This window comes from Tenrec ecaudatus, chromosome 8 (assembly GCF_050624435.1).
Source record: "Tenrec ecaudatus isolate mTenEca1 chromosome 8, mTenEca1.hap1, whole genome shotgun sequence".
NCBI lineage: Eukaryota > Metazoa > Chordata > Mammalia > Afrosoricida > Tenrecidae > Tenrec > Tenrec ecaudatus.
In genome coordinates this window covers 99,617,200-99,630,536 of record NC_134537.1, presented here as the reverse complement: position 1 = coordinate 99,630,536, position 13,337 = coordinate 99,617,200, and the positions used below count along the sequence as shown (strand labels likewise).

At 40.6% G+C, this 13,337-nt stretch overlaps 1 protein-coding gene across 1 annotated transcript in view; it reads left to right on the top strand.

Moving 5' to 3' along the window:
- Window positions 1-13,337, top strand: part of LOC142455491 (disintegrin and metalloproteinase domain-containing protein 32-like) — a 258,099-nt gene that overhangs the window by 91,169 nt on the left and 153,593 nt on the right. Inside the window, exon 13 of the mRNA XM_075557223.1 lies at window positions 7,224-7,316. Coding sequence (XP_075413338.1) covers window positions 7,224-7,316 — 93 coding nt within the window. The remainder of the gene's footprint in view (window positions 1-7,223; window positions 7,317-13,337) is intronic.

The window sequence follows — 13,337 nt, the reverse complement described above, 5'->3', positions numbered from 1 at the left end:
ACAACAACAACAAAAACAAAACAACAACAACAAAAATAAAGCGAATGACAAAAATGTAAAAGCCTGTAAATAGTTCCAGGTCTGTTTTTTGACCTTTAGGAATGTTTCCCTGTAGAGTCTGATGAGAAGCCACACTGTCTTCAAAGTCTATTTTTGGTATTCCCTGGGGATGTCATCATTTTGCTCCCCTTGCTGCTCTGTTGCATGCCCTTGATGTTTTGCCCCAGTGTGATGGGGTCAGATTGTGCACAATTTCTGCTCTATATATCCAGTGTTAAGAGGCTACTCTTTTTTTTCTTTTGTAATACTTTTCTGTAGTTTTCCTCAATAAAATCTGTTTTTTGTTAGTCAGGTATTCCCCTAGATATTTCAATTTGTGCTTGACTATTGTCAAGGGTACTACCTTTTTAATCACCTCTTCCGTGATCTTGTCTGATATGTATAGCAGTCTGATAGACTTCGATTTGTTGATCTTGTAGCCTGCCACTCTGCCATATTCCTCGATTGCTTCCAACACTCCATTTGTTGAGTTTGGGGATTTCCAATATATAAAATCTATCATCTGCGAATAATGATAGTTTTGCCTTTTCCTTCCCAGATGAATATCTTTGATGTCTTTTCTTTGTTAACTAGGACCTCCAGTACAATGTTAAATAGGAGTGAGTACAGGGGTCATCCTTGTCTGGTTCCCTTTTTCATTGGTATTGTTTTCATTTTTTCTCTATTGATTACCACATTGGCTGTTGGTCTTTCACATATAGCTTGTGTAATATTGAGGAATTTTCCTTCCATTCTGATTTTCTTGAGTGTCTTAAACAGAATGGGTTTTTGATGTTGTTGAATGCTTTTCTGCATCTTCTGATATTATTATGTGGTTCTTATAATTTTTCATATCAATGTGGCAAATGATACTAGCGGTCTTTCATATGTTGAACCACTCCTGCATCCCTGGCATGAATCCCACTTGGTCATAGAGAATTATTGTTTTATATACTTTTGTTTTCTATTGACCCGTGTGAGAGGCCTGGTAGTGATTCATCAAGAGTTGTACAAACCCCCAATAAAATGATTTAAAAAATAAAAATAAATAGCATCAACACAAAAGAAGTTTACCAGTTAGTTTCTAAAATGGAAAAAAAGAAATTTCCACAAAAGACTGAACAGACATTGACATTTTGTTGGTGTTTTTCTTTTTTTTTTTGCTTGGTTTTTGCTCTTTCTTGTTTTTGTGCATGTTATTATCTCCACAGAAATGTCTAACAAAATAGGCTGGGTGAACAATCTGGTGGAGAAAACAATGGACTGATGGTTTGGGGGAACCTGGGAGATGGGGATGTGAGGGGAAGGGAAGTGGTGTTAGCAAACCCAGGGACAAGGTAACAACAAGTGACCCAAATTGGTGGTGAGGAGGGTGTAGGAGTCCTGGTAGGGCACTATCAAGGGAAATGTAACTGTGAGGAATTATTGAAACCCAAATGAAGACTGAGCTTAATAGCAGGACAAGAGGAAAGTAAAAGGAAATAGAGGAAAGATCTAGGAGGCAAAGGACATTTATAGAGTTCTAAATAAAAGCATGTACCTATGCAAATATATTTATATATGAGGATGGGGAAATAGATCTATGTGCATATATTTATAGGTTTAGTCTTATCAAGGTAGCAGAAGGATATTGGACCTTCACTCAAGTACTCCCTCAATACAAGAATACTTTGTTCTATTAAACTGGAATTCCATGACACTCGCTCACCTTCCGGACAAGATTGCTGAAGACAAAGGGGGTGCTTAAGCATATATGGGGAAGAAAGCTGGTGGTGCCCGGCTATCAAAAGATATGGCATCTAGGACCTTAAAGACTTGAAGGTAAACAAGTGGCCATCTAGCTCAGAAGCAACAAAACCCACATGGAAGAAGCACACCAGTCTGTGTGATCATGAGATGCCAAAGAGATCAAGTATCAAAGAACAAAAAAATCATATCATTGTGAATTAGAGGTAGTGCAGAGTGATGACCCAAAGTCCATCTGTAGGCAACTGGACTTCCTTTACAGAAGGGTTGCAGGGAGCAGACGAGCCATTCAGGATGCAGTATAGCACTGATGAAACATACAACTTTCCTTTGCTTCTTAAATGCTTCCCCCCTCCCCCCATGATCATGATCTGAATTCTCGCTGGCAAGTCTGGTTAGACCAGAGGATGCACACTGGTACAGATAGGAACTGGAAACACAGGTAATCCAGGACGGATAATCCCTTCAGGGCCAGTGGTGAGAGTGGCAATACTGGGAGGGTGGAGGGAGGGTGGTGTAGAAAAGGGGAACTGATTATAAGGATCTACATATAACCTCCTCCCTGAGGGACGGACAACAGAAAAGCGGGTGAAGGGGGATGTTGGACAGTGTAAGATATGACCAAAATAATAATTTATAAATTATCAAGTGTTCCTGAGTGAGGGAGAGCGGGGAGGGAGGGGGGAAATGAAGAACTAATGCCAGAGGCTTACATGGAGAGCAGATGTTTTGAGAAAGATGAGGGCAACGAATGTACAAATGTGCTTGATGCAATGGATGCATGTATGGATTGTGATAAGAGTTGTATGAGCCCCCAATAAAATGATTTAAAAAAACTGAACAGAATTAGACTACAAAATTTTCATTGTTCATGTAGCACTATTAATAGTAAAATAACAGATTCTTATGCATTAAAAAACCATTGTGTGCATGACCTAGGACCCTGCAATGTTTCATTTTGTTGTCCATAGTTCACTGTGTGTCAGAACTGACTCAGCAGCACCTAGCAACACCTTGGAGAAGCTCTTCATGCGTGGTACAGTAGAGAGGCATGGACAAGAGGAAGACCTTTAAGGAAATGAATTGACACCGTGGTTAAAATCATGGGCTGAGGCATAGGAACAGTTATGAAGCTGGCACAGAACTAGGACTACATTACCCTATAATACATTTAGTCTGATTTGTGGATGTGTGCACTTTCTCTACATCTGTTGAATTGTTCTCGTGGCTGAATTTTTAATTCTTGTTAAGTTATTCCTAAAGTGCCCGATATCCATTTAAACTCATCTAGTTATTTTTCAATTTTAGATCCTTTATTTTTCTAGACACTTGGTTTTACTTCTGTTTTCATGTTGTCCATATTCAAATGCTTGAACGTATTTATAATAGCTGTTTTAAGACTCATAATTTATGAGTCTATAATTTTATGACTGATGTGGCTGCTACTTAATCTCCTGTCAACTTGAGTGAAGGGGTGGAGTCTAGACTGTCAATCAGGTCATAGACAATGAAACCTCTGTGTGGGCATGGCCTTCTCCTGAGGATTCTGGGAACTCCTGTCTTCCTCCTTGGAGGCAGGACACACTCCCCCTGCAAGACCTTCTTGTTCACAAAGCTCCATGTGACTTATCAGATGATGGAGCCAGAGCCCTGGCGACGGAGGATCCATGTGGAGACCCATGCCAGCTCTGAGATGCTTCCACTGTAACTGGATCCACAAGACCTTCCACCTACTGGTCTGTTAGTCTTCCTGCATCAGGGATCATTGCATGTGTCACATGAGCCTGCAGAGGACTTTATAGACTGATATCGGATATGCACTAATATTGGACTTGATCTGGACTGGATGTTTTCTTAATATATAACTACCCTTTGATATATAGCTCTTATAAACATATGAGTGTCTATGAATTTGTTTCTCTAGTCCACCCAACTGACACAACTGATTTCCCCTTCTTAATTATGGATCACGTTTATTTTAACTTTTATCATGTGTTATTTAAAGTAATTATTAGTTATGTTATTGTTAAGTGCCAAGTTGGTTCTAATTCATAGAGATCCTATGGACAAGAGAACAAAATACTGCCTAGTTCTGTGCCATCCTACGATTTTTCCTAGGTTTCAGCTCATGGATGCAGTCACTGTGTCAATCCATCTTCGTGAGAGCCTTCCTCTTTTTCACTGCCCATCTGCTTACCAAAGCAGGCTGTCCTTCTGCAAGGACGGGTCTCTCCTGATAACATGTCCAGAGTATGTAAGACTAAGTCTCGCCATCTTTGCTTTTAGAGAGAACTCTGGTAGTCCTTCTTCCAAGAAATATTTGTTTCTCCTTTAGGCAGTTCATGGCACCTCAGTATTCTTCTCCAGCACCTTAATTCAGATTCATCGGTTCTTCTTTGGCCTTCCTTATTAACTGTGCAACTTTCACATGCATATGAACCTATTGAAAATATGATGGCTTGGGTCAAGTACACCTTGGTCCTCAAAGAAATATCTCTGCTTTTCATTACTTTTAAGAGGTCTTGTGCAGCAGGTTTAGCCAATGCAATGCCTCTTTTGGTTTCTTGACTGCTGCTTCCTTGATCACTGATTGTGGATCCAAGTAAGACAAAATCCTTGACAATTTCAACCTTTTATCAATTTCTCTGATGCTATTCATTAAGCCAGATATGAGAATTTGGGGGGTTTCTATATGCTAGCTTTAATCCATAATTAAGGTTATAACCTTTGATCTTCATCAGCAAGTACTTCAAGTCCTCTTCGCTTTCAGCAAGCAAGATTGTGTCATCGGCATATTGCAGGTTATTAATAAACCTTAATCCAATCCTGATGCCACATTCTTCTTCATATAACCCACCTTCTCTGTTTATTTGCTCAGAATACAGATTTAGTGTGGCAAAAGGATGCAGCCCTGATGCACACCTTTCCTGATTTTAAATCATGTAGTATCTCTTTGATCTGTTTGCAAAAGTACTTCCTGATCCATGCACAAGTTCTATATGAACACAATGAAGTGTTCTGGAACTCCCATTCTTCTCAAGGTTATCCATAGTTGGCTATGATTCATACAGGCAAATGCCTTGGCATAGTAAATACTATACAAGTGAGCATCATTCTGGTATTATCTGCTTTCAGCTGAGATCCATCTGACATCAGCAATGATTTTCCTTGTTCCATATCATCTTATGAATCCAGCCTGAATCTCTGGCACTTCTTTTTTTTTTTTCTTCCAGGGACTTTGATGACTATTTTCTTTCTTTCTTATTTTTTTTTAAACATTTTATTAGGGGCTCATACAACTCTTATCACAATCCATACATATACATACATCAATTGTATAAAGCACATCTGTACATTCTTTGCCCTCATCATTTTCTTTTTTTCCCCCTTTTCTTTTTTTACATTTTATTAGGGGCTCATACAACTCTTATCACAATCCATACATATACACACATCAATTGTATAAAGCACATCTGCACATTCGCTGCCCCAATCATTCTCAAAGCATTTGCTCTCCACTTAAGCCCTTTGCATCAGGTCCTCTTTTTTTTCCCCTCCCTCCCCGCTCCCCCCTCCCTCATGTGCCCTTGGTAATTTATACATTGTTATTTTGTCATATCTTGCCCTCTCCGGAGTCTCCCTTCCCCCCCTCTCTGCCGTCCATCTCCCAGGGAGGAGGTCACATGTGGATCCTTGTAATCAGTTCCCCCTTTCCAACCCACTCACCCTCCACTCTCCCAGCATCGCCCCTCACACCCTTGGTCCTGAAGGTATCATCCACCCTGGATTCCCTGTGCCTCCAGCCCCCATATGCACCAGTGTACAATCTCTGTCTCTGGCACTTCTTATTAATGTACTGGTGCAGCTGGATGATCTTCAGCAAAATCTTACTTGCATGTGATATCAATATTGTCCTATATCATTGATATAGATATATTCTTAGCTACTGTGACTATTAAATGACTTAGCATCTGACTTTATTTGCTTTTCTTTGACAAGTATTAGACTCTATTCTGGCCATATTTAAATTATACATAAGTTACTTGTTGACAAGCTTACTCTTTTTGAAGAGTTTAAAAAAATTATTAATAATTTTATTGGGGGCTCTTACCGCTCTTATAACAATCCATACATCCATTGTGTCAAGCACATTTGTATATATGTTGTCATCATTCTTTTTAAAAAAACTTTCTTTCTACTTTGAGCCCTTAGTATCAGCTCCTAATTTTTCCCTCTCTCCCACACCCTCCATCATGAACCCTTGATACTTTATAAATCATTATTATTTTAATATCTTACACCGACCGCTGTCTCCCTTCACTCATGTTTCTCTTGTTTGTCGATCATTATGATCGGTTCCCCCTATCTCCCCCCACTTTCCCCCTACACGCATGATATCATTACTCCCATTATTGATCCTGAGGGGGTTATCTATCCTGGATTCTCTGTGCTGAGAGCTCTTACCTGTATCAGTGTACATGCTCTGGTCTAGCTGGATTTGTAAGGAAGAATTGGGGACATGATAGTGGGGGGAAGGAAGCATTTGAAGCTTATCTTTAAGACTTTTTAGAATATTATAAGATAACTTTCTCTCTAGAGTTCATTTCAGTGTATTAAAGCAAAATTTTCCCAAGTCTGTGTTGAATGTACTAGCAGTTCAGTGAGGATTTTCCATTCTGGCTGATCAGAGTCCAAATGTTCCTTATTTGGGCATTTTCTTGCATCTTAACGTTTTTTTTTTTTTTAAAGTAAGTCCAATTTAACCAAAGATTCCAGATGTCTCCTGAGTAGAATTCTGGAGCTCTTAGGAGCCCCAGTGGCATAGTGTTACACATTGGCAGCTAACTAAGTGGACGCTCAGTAGTTCGAAACAACTGCTCTGAGGGAGACAGATGAGGCTTTCTACTCCTGTGAAGAGTTACAGTCTTAGAAATCCACAGGGGCAGTTCTACCTGACCTTGCTATGAGTTGGCATCAACTCTATGACAGTGAGTTGTATTTGTTTGTTTCTTTGTTCATGTGACTTCTCGTCTACCAATAACTTATTCCGTTAACGCAGTTACCTCAAACTCCTATTTTTTGTATTCTCAAGTCAATGATACCATTGTATTTTGCTTGAGAAAATGTATGTAGGAAGAAAACTAGTGGTTTAGGACTTACCTCTCTCACATAAGGACTCATAATCCTGCTTTGCATGTTGTCAAATGTTGGAAACAGTTGCTTCATACATGTTTTCCAGTTTAGGATTGGGTAGGAGCTTATGTATGGTGCCATTTAATTTATTATGACCCAAAGTAAAAGTCTTGCATTAATATCTTAATAATTTAGAGATGTTGAAATATTGACAACATTCAATAAAAGTCCAGAAAATAGAAGTTCTACTGAAGTTTACATGTTTCTCTTTCTGTATTTTTATCTTACCTTCCACTAATTCTTAGAACTGTCCGCCAGATACCTGTTGTAACCCTAAGACATGTCAACTGAAGGAAGGAGCCACTTGCCTTAAAGGTTTATGTTGTAAGGACTGCAAGGTAAGATGGAAGGTTATAACATTTTCCAAATGATAATGTAGCACATCCATTGCTATAAGGCTACGTTGGAACATTTAGAAGACTCACAGTTTACAAACCAAAGAAAATTATTTTTCAAATGAATAGAAAGATACTAAGTTTAGAATAAAATGTATGAGTTTGAGAACTATGGCTGGACTGAGACTCCTTCCAATGCCATAATCACACTAATTTGATGCTGCTGTTAGTTAAGCCATATTGAGAGCTAAGATAGTACTTTCCATAAGGCATATCACAATTAAAAGGGTTATTTTCATTCACTCTATTCAATATTTATATTTTTATAAGTAAAAATGTTACTAGGGGTAATAGAGAATACTGGTTATGTAGTTTACCGTAAATATATAAGGAATAAATCTCACTACAGGGACTTCTTTCCAAATACTACATGCTAGCGCAGCATTTAAATTATGGTCGCTTGACTAAGGCATCGCATTTTATATTAAATGGTACGGATGTTGTCTACGATCTCTGATTTTTCTCTTCAACTCTTCTGACATATTGTCACAAGTCCTTCCTAGTAAATTCTTTCTGGGCGGTTTATTTTATGTGTTAATTTGGCCCAGTTGGTTACTTGAACACTGGTCTAAACATTATCAAGCAATTGCCATTGTAGTTTCTGTCGAGTTGGCTCCAAGTCGTTGTGATGCAAAGTATGTTAGAGAACTGTGCACCAATGGCTGCTTTCTCAGGAGTCTTCCGATCCCCATGCTTCTCTGAGGCAAATCAAACAGTCAACATTTTGGCTAGCAGGTGAGTATACTAATCACTTGCACCACCCATGGACTCTTATGAAGTAGTGACATGTGATTAAATTACATGTGCCTTCGTAAGCTTCAGGAGCGACTCTGAAACGAAAAGAACATATGATGATGTCAAAGAGCAGAGTAGAAGATTTCAAAGGACACTTCAAGAACACAAAGTAGAGATGTAACATTAAAGATGCAAAGACCTGGAGTTAGAAAACCAAAATGGAAGAACATGTTACACATTTTTCTGATTGCTAACTTAAAATAAGAAAAAAACCCTAAGGAGGTGCACAAAAGATTCACAAGGGCAGATATCCGGATAGCCAATAAATATATGAGAAAATGTTCCAGATCATTTGTCATAAGCAAAATTCAAATTAAAACAACTATGAAACACCACCTAACACTCTCAAAGACAGCCCAATTAACAAAATCACAAAACAACTTGTGTTGGAGGGTCTCTGGTGAGATAGCAACTCTCATCCACTGCTGGTGGACCTGTAGGTATGTACAACCATTATGGAAATCAATTTGGCGATATCTAAAACAGATGGAAATCAAGTTATCATTCGACCCAGCAACCCCCCTACTGGGTATATACCCAGAAGAGGCAAGAAACAAACCACGGCCAGACATCTGTGCTCCAATGTTCATCATGGCACAGTTCACAATTGCAAGGAGTTGGAATCAACTCAAATTTCCAAAACTGATGAATGGATTAAAAAACAGTGGTACATATCTATAATGGAGTACTATGCATTGTTAAAAAGCAGTGATGAACGCATGAAGCACATGGCCACATGGGAAGAAATGGACAAAATTATGCTATGGGAAGTAGACCAAGCCCCAAAGCACAAATACAACACAAGTTAGCTGAGATAAAATTAAAAATGCAAAAGGGGCATAGAGGAAAAGCTACTATATACATACATTCCTGGGATGAGGTCCAGGTAATATGGCAGGGGCCAGACCCAAACCAGGGATACATATGCCAGCTAACTAAAATGGAGAGGCAAAGAAAGAAAAGATCTGTGTAGCGGGGGAACACGGCACTAACCCACCCAAGTGGAGGGTTTTGTTTATATCTCCACAGGAGAGGGAGAAAGGGATCAAACTTCAACCCATTATGCCAAGACATGAATGCAACATACTGGCATGAAGCAGGGAACCAACAGAGAAGTCTGTGGACTGGCCCCAATCCCAATTACGAAGACCCCCCACCTCTCCTCAGAACAATGCACATCAGAGGACAGCGCTGAAGCTACAGCTCAGGGAGAGGGACACGTGTGATCAGAGCACACAGGAGCAAATGAAGAGGGAAGGAGAGAGAGCGGAGCACATCCTGGCCCACCAAGCCCCCAGGATGATATTCCTGCTCAGAGCAGCCAATGCACAGAGAGGACCATAGGGCCGGCCCCACCACGAGACACGACATCCTCACTGACCCATAGCACTACGGGTGACAATACTGGAGGCACAGTGTGGGAATTGTGCCAGATCTGACCCCACCACACTGGGGTGGAACACTAAGGGTGTACAACAGAGCTGCAAGGGGAGTGAAGCAATGAAGTCCCCAAGGAATACCAAAAATAGATTTTAGGACCGGGGTTTGGCACCCCATCAGACTCGACTAGAAAACACTCCTAAAGGTCAACAAACAGACCTGGAACTATTTATAGGCTTTTCTTATTTTGTGTGATTGAGTTTTTGTTGTTGTTGGGTTTTTGTTTTCTTTTGTTGTTTGATTTTGCTCTTTTTTGTGTGCTTATTATTGTCTCTGCATGTCTATCTAGATAAGATAGGTGGGATAAACAATCTGGAGGAGAAAACGTGACCAATGGTTTGGGCTGGAGGGCACAGGAGAGGTGGGGAAAAGGAAGAGGGGTGTCAACAAATCCAAGGACCAGGCAACAAGTGAGGAGGGCATAGGATACCTGGTGGGGCTTGATCAAGGGCAATGTAGCCAAGAGGAATTACTGAAACCTGAATGAAGGCCGAGTGGCACAAGATGAAAGCAAACAGAAATAGAGGAAAGAATGAGGAGGCCAAAGGCATTTACAGAGATCTAAATACAGGCATGTACATATGCAAACATATGTGTATATAATGACAGGGAAGTAGATCTATGTACATATATGTATATGTTAAGTATTAAGGTAGCAGACAGACATTAGGCCTCTACTCAACTACTCCCTCATCACAACAATCAACACTCATGAAAGCAAAATACTGCATTGGGAAAATCTCTGGAATAATACTTTTTTGAAGTGTTAAAAACAAAGATATCACATTGAGGACTAAGGTGTGCATGACCCCAGTGATGACATTTAAATTCCCTCTTATGTATTTGAAACCTGGACAACAAATACGGAAGACCGTAGAAGAATTTGAATTACGTGTTGACAAAGAATGCTGAAAGTCTATGGACTTCCAAAAGAACAAAGAAATCTGTCTTGGAGGATATACAGCCAAGTGTGTTAGTCTGGGTAGACTAGAGAAACAAATTCATGGGCAATCTCATATGTAGAGGAAAGAGCTTTATAAATATTAGTAGTTGAATATTGAGAAAACATCCCAGTCCAGATCAAATTTTTAAGTCAGATATTAACCCCTATGTGTGATAGCAATCTATAACATCCTCTTCAGAGTCACAAAACACATGCTGACTCCAAATGCAGGAAGATCACCGGCTAGAGGGTGGTAAGTCTTGTGGATCCAGTGGCGTTGTAAGCATCTCAGTGCTGGCAGGGGTCTCCACATGGCTTCTCTAGTTCCCAGGGCATGGGACCTCTCAACGTAGTGCCATGTGTCTTGTCAGTGGAGCATCTCTCGGGAGTGAGCCAAGAGAGACAATGTCTCCCGTCTCCATGGAGGAAATACAGGCATTCCCAGAATCCTCAGGAGAAGGCCATGCTCACACAGAGACTTTATTGGCTATGACCCGATTGACAGACTAAACTCCACCCCTTCACTCTCAATCCTCAAATTGACAAATAATTATATAACGATCACACCAAGACACTCCTTAGGAACAAGTGATTCTTGTCAGACAGCATCCAGTTCTTGGGATCCTCATCCTCTCACCATGGGGTTCCTTTGTCTCTGCCTTGTTCCATGGGCAAGGAAGCCCGCCATTCTGACTCATGTTCTCAGTGTTGCTCTGCTGCTCTGTGTCATGACCTGAACTCGATGCTGTGGCCTTTGCTGCCTCTGCCATTCAGACAGTGATCTCACTTGGGCTTCACTTGTGGCTCTTCTTTCTTGAAGGCCATAGAATTTGTTTTCCCTCTGCTTTCAGATGACTCTCTTAGATGCAGAGAAATGGCCAAATGGATTAATTCCCAATGTCTTGCCCTTACATTTTATTTTATGCCCTGACCCACTCACTGGGTTTGAGTTACAAAGATTGTGGATGAAAGAGCTAGACTCAGTATTTCACCTCACCACGGTCATATTTTCAGGAGAAACCAGTCGCTGGAATAGGGCATCATGGACTGCTAAAGTACAATGTCGATGCAAAAGAAGACGAGGCTGGATGAGACGGATGGATACAGTGGCTGCAACAATGGGTTTGAATGTAACAAAACTTTTGACAATGACACCGGCTCAGGCAGTTTTCTTCTGTTGTTTGTCTGGTCATTATGACTTGGAATCGACTTCATTGGCACCTAACAATCCTTTAGATTTATTGGTAAGACATTTAGGTGAGGCATTAAGTAATGGAGGAGTCTTTTGTCTTAGGGAATCTTTCGAGGGGCATGCCAAGATAGTACTCTGAAGATGTAAGGTAAAGAATTTCACCTTGTTCCTCTTACAACTAAAAGGGAAGCACAATTCCAAGCAGCCCTTTTTGGATTTTGGAGGCTACATAGTCCTCATTTGGGTATGCTTCACTGACCCATTTATCACGTTTCCAAAAGATGCTGGTTTTCAATGGGGTCCGGATGAAAAGAAACCTCTGCAACACGTCCAGGCTGCCATGCGAGCTATTTTGTCACCTGGTCCACAAGATCCAAGAGATTCAATGGTGCTTGCAGTGTCAGTGTCAGCTAGTGATACTGTTTGGAACCTTTGTCAGGCCCCTAATGCCTTAGCACTTTGGATACGAGTCATGCCATTTTCTGCAGATAACCACTCTCAAGTTGAGCAGCAACTGTTGGCTTGCCTTCGTAAAGACTGAATGCTGGACTTTAGCCACCAAATTACCATTAGATCTGAGCTGCTCATCATGAACTGGTGTAGATCCAATAATCCATATGTTGGGCATCTACAGCGCACTCCCTCATCAAATGGAAATAGTATATACAAGGTTAGAGTTGGAGAGGCCCCTAACAGTTCATTAGGAAGTGGCCCAATTCTGATAGCTTCCAGGCTTTCTACTTTGATTTCTCTCAGTCTGCTCCTGTGACTCATTGACTTCCCTATTCTCAATTAATTGATGAAAACCACTGGGGTCATTGTTTATAGGCAGTAACACGTGATATGCAGATAGGGTCCACAGTGGACAGTTGCAGCACATCAGCCCTTTCCTGGGACATCACCGAAGGACAGTGTTCAAAGTAAATTGTGCCACTCAGAAGAACGTAGAGCAGTTAATCTGGTTTTCATTGTGCTTGCAAGAAGCAATGTGAAGATAAACAAGAAAATAAAGGTACTTACATTTCATGAGACTGTTGAACAAAAAGAAGAATCTTAACCATCAAGAGGGAAGGCTGATGAATTTTGTGTATACCATTCTCTACGCATGCACTCCTGTGATTCTTTTACTTGCTCCTAAACGAATCAGCCATGATGGCAAGGAAAATGGTTATACATGGACTCAACAACATGGACTCTTAAACCTAGTTAAAGTTACTACTGCGTGCCAACTTTTCAAGCAGCAGAGACCAACAGTGAGTCTTCAATATGGCGCCGTGCCCCTGGGTGGTCAGACAGCAACATAGTGATAGACTGATTGTATTAGACCACGTGCATCAGGAAAGGAGAAACATTTTTGTTCTTACTGGGATAGACATTTTGAATTACCACCATCTAGTTAATTGTGACTAATGACCCTCCCTATAGGGCAGGGTAGAATGGCTCCTGTGAGTTTCAGAGACTGCAACTATTTGCAGGAGTAGAAAGTCCCGTCTTTCTCCTGAGGAGCACCTGGTGATTTTGAACTGCTGACCTTGAACTATTACACCACCAGGGCTCCATCCAAGTACTCACAGAATGCCTTTTCCACTGTCAT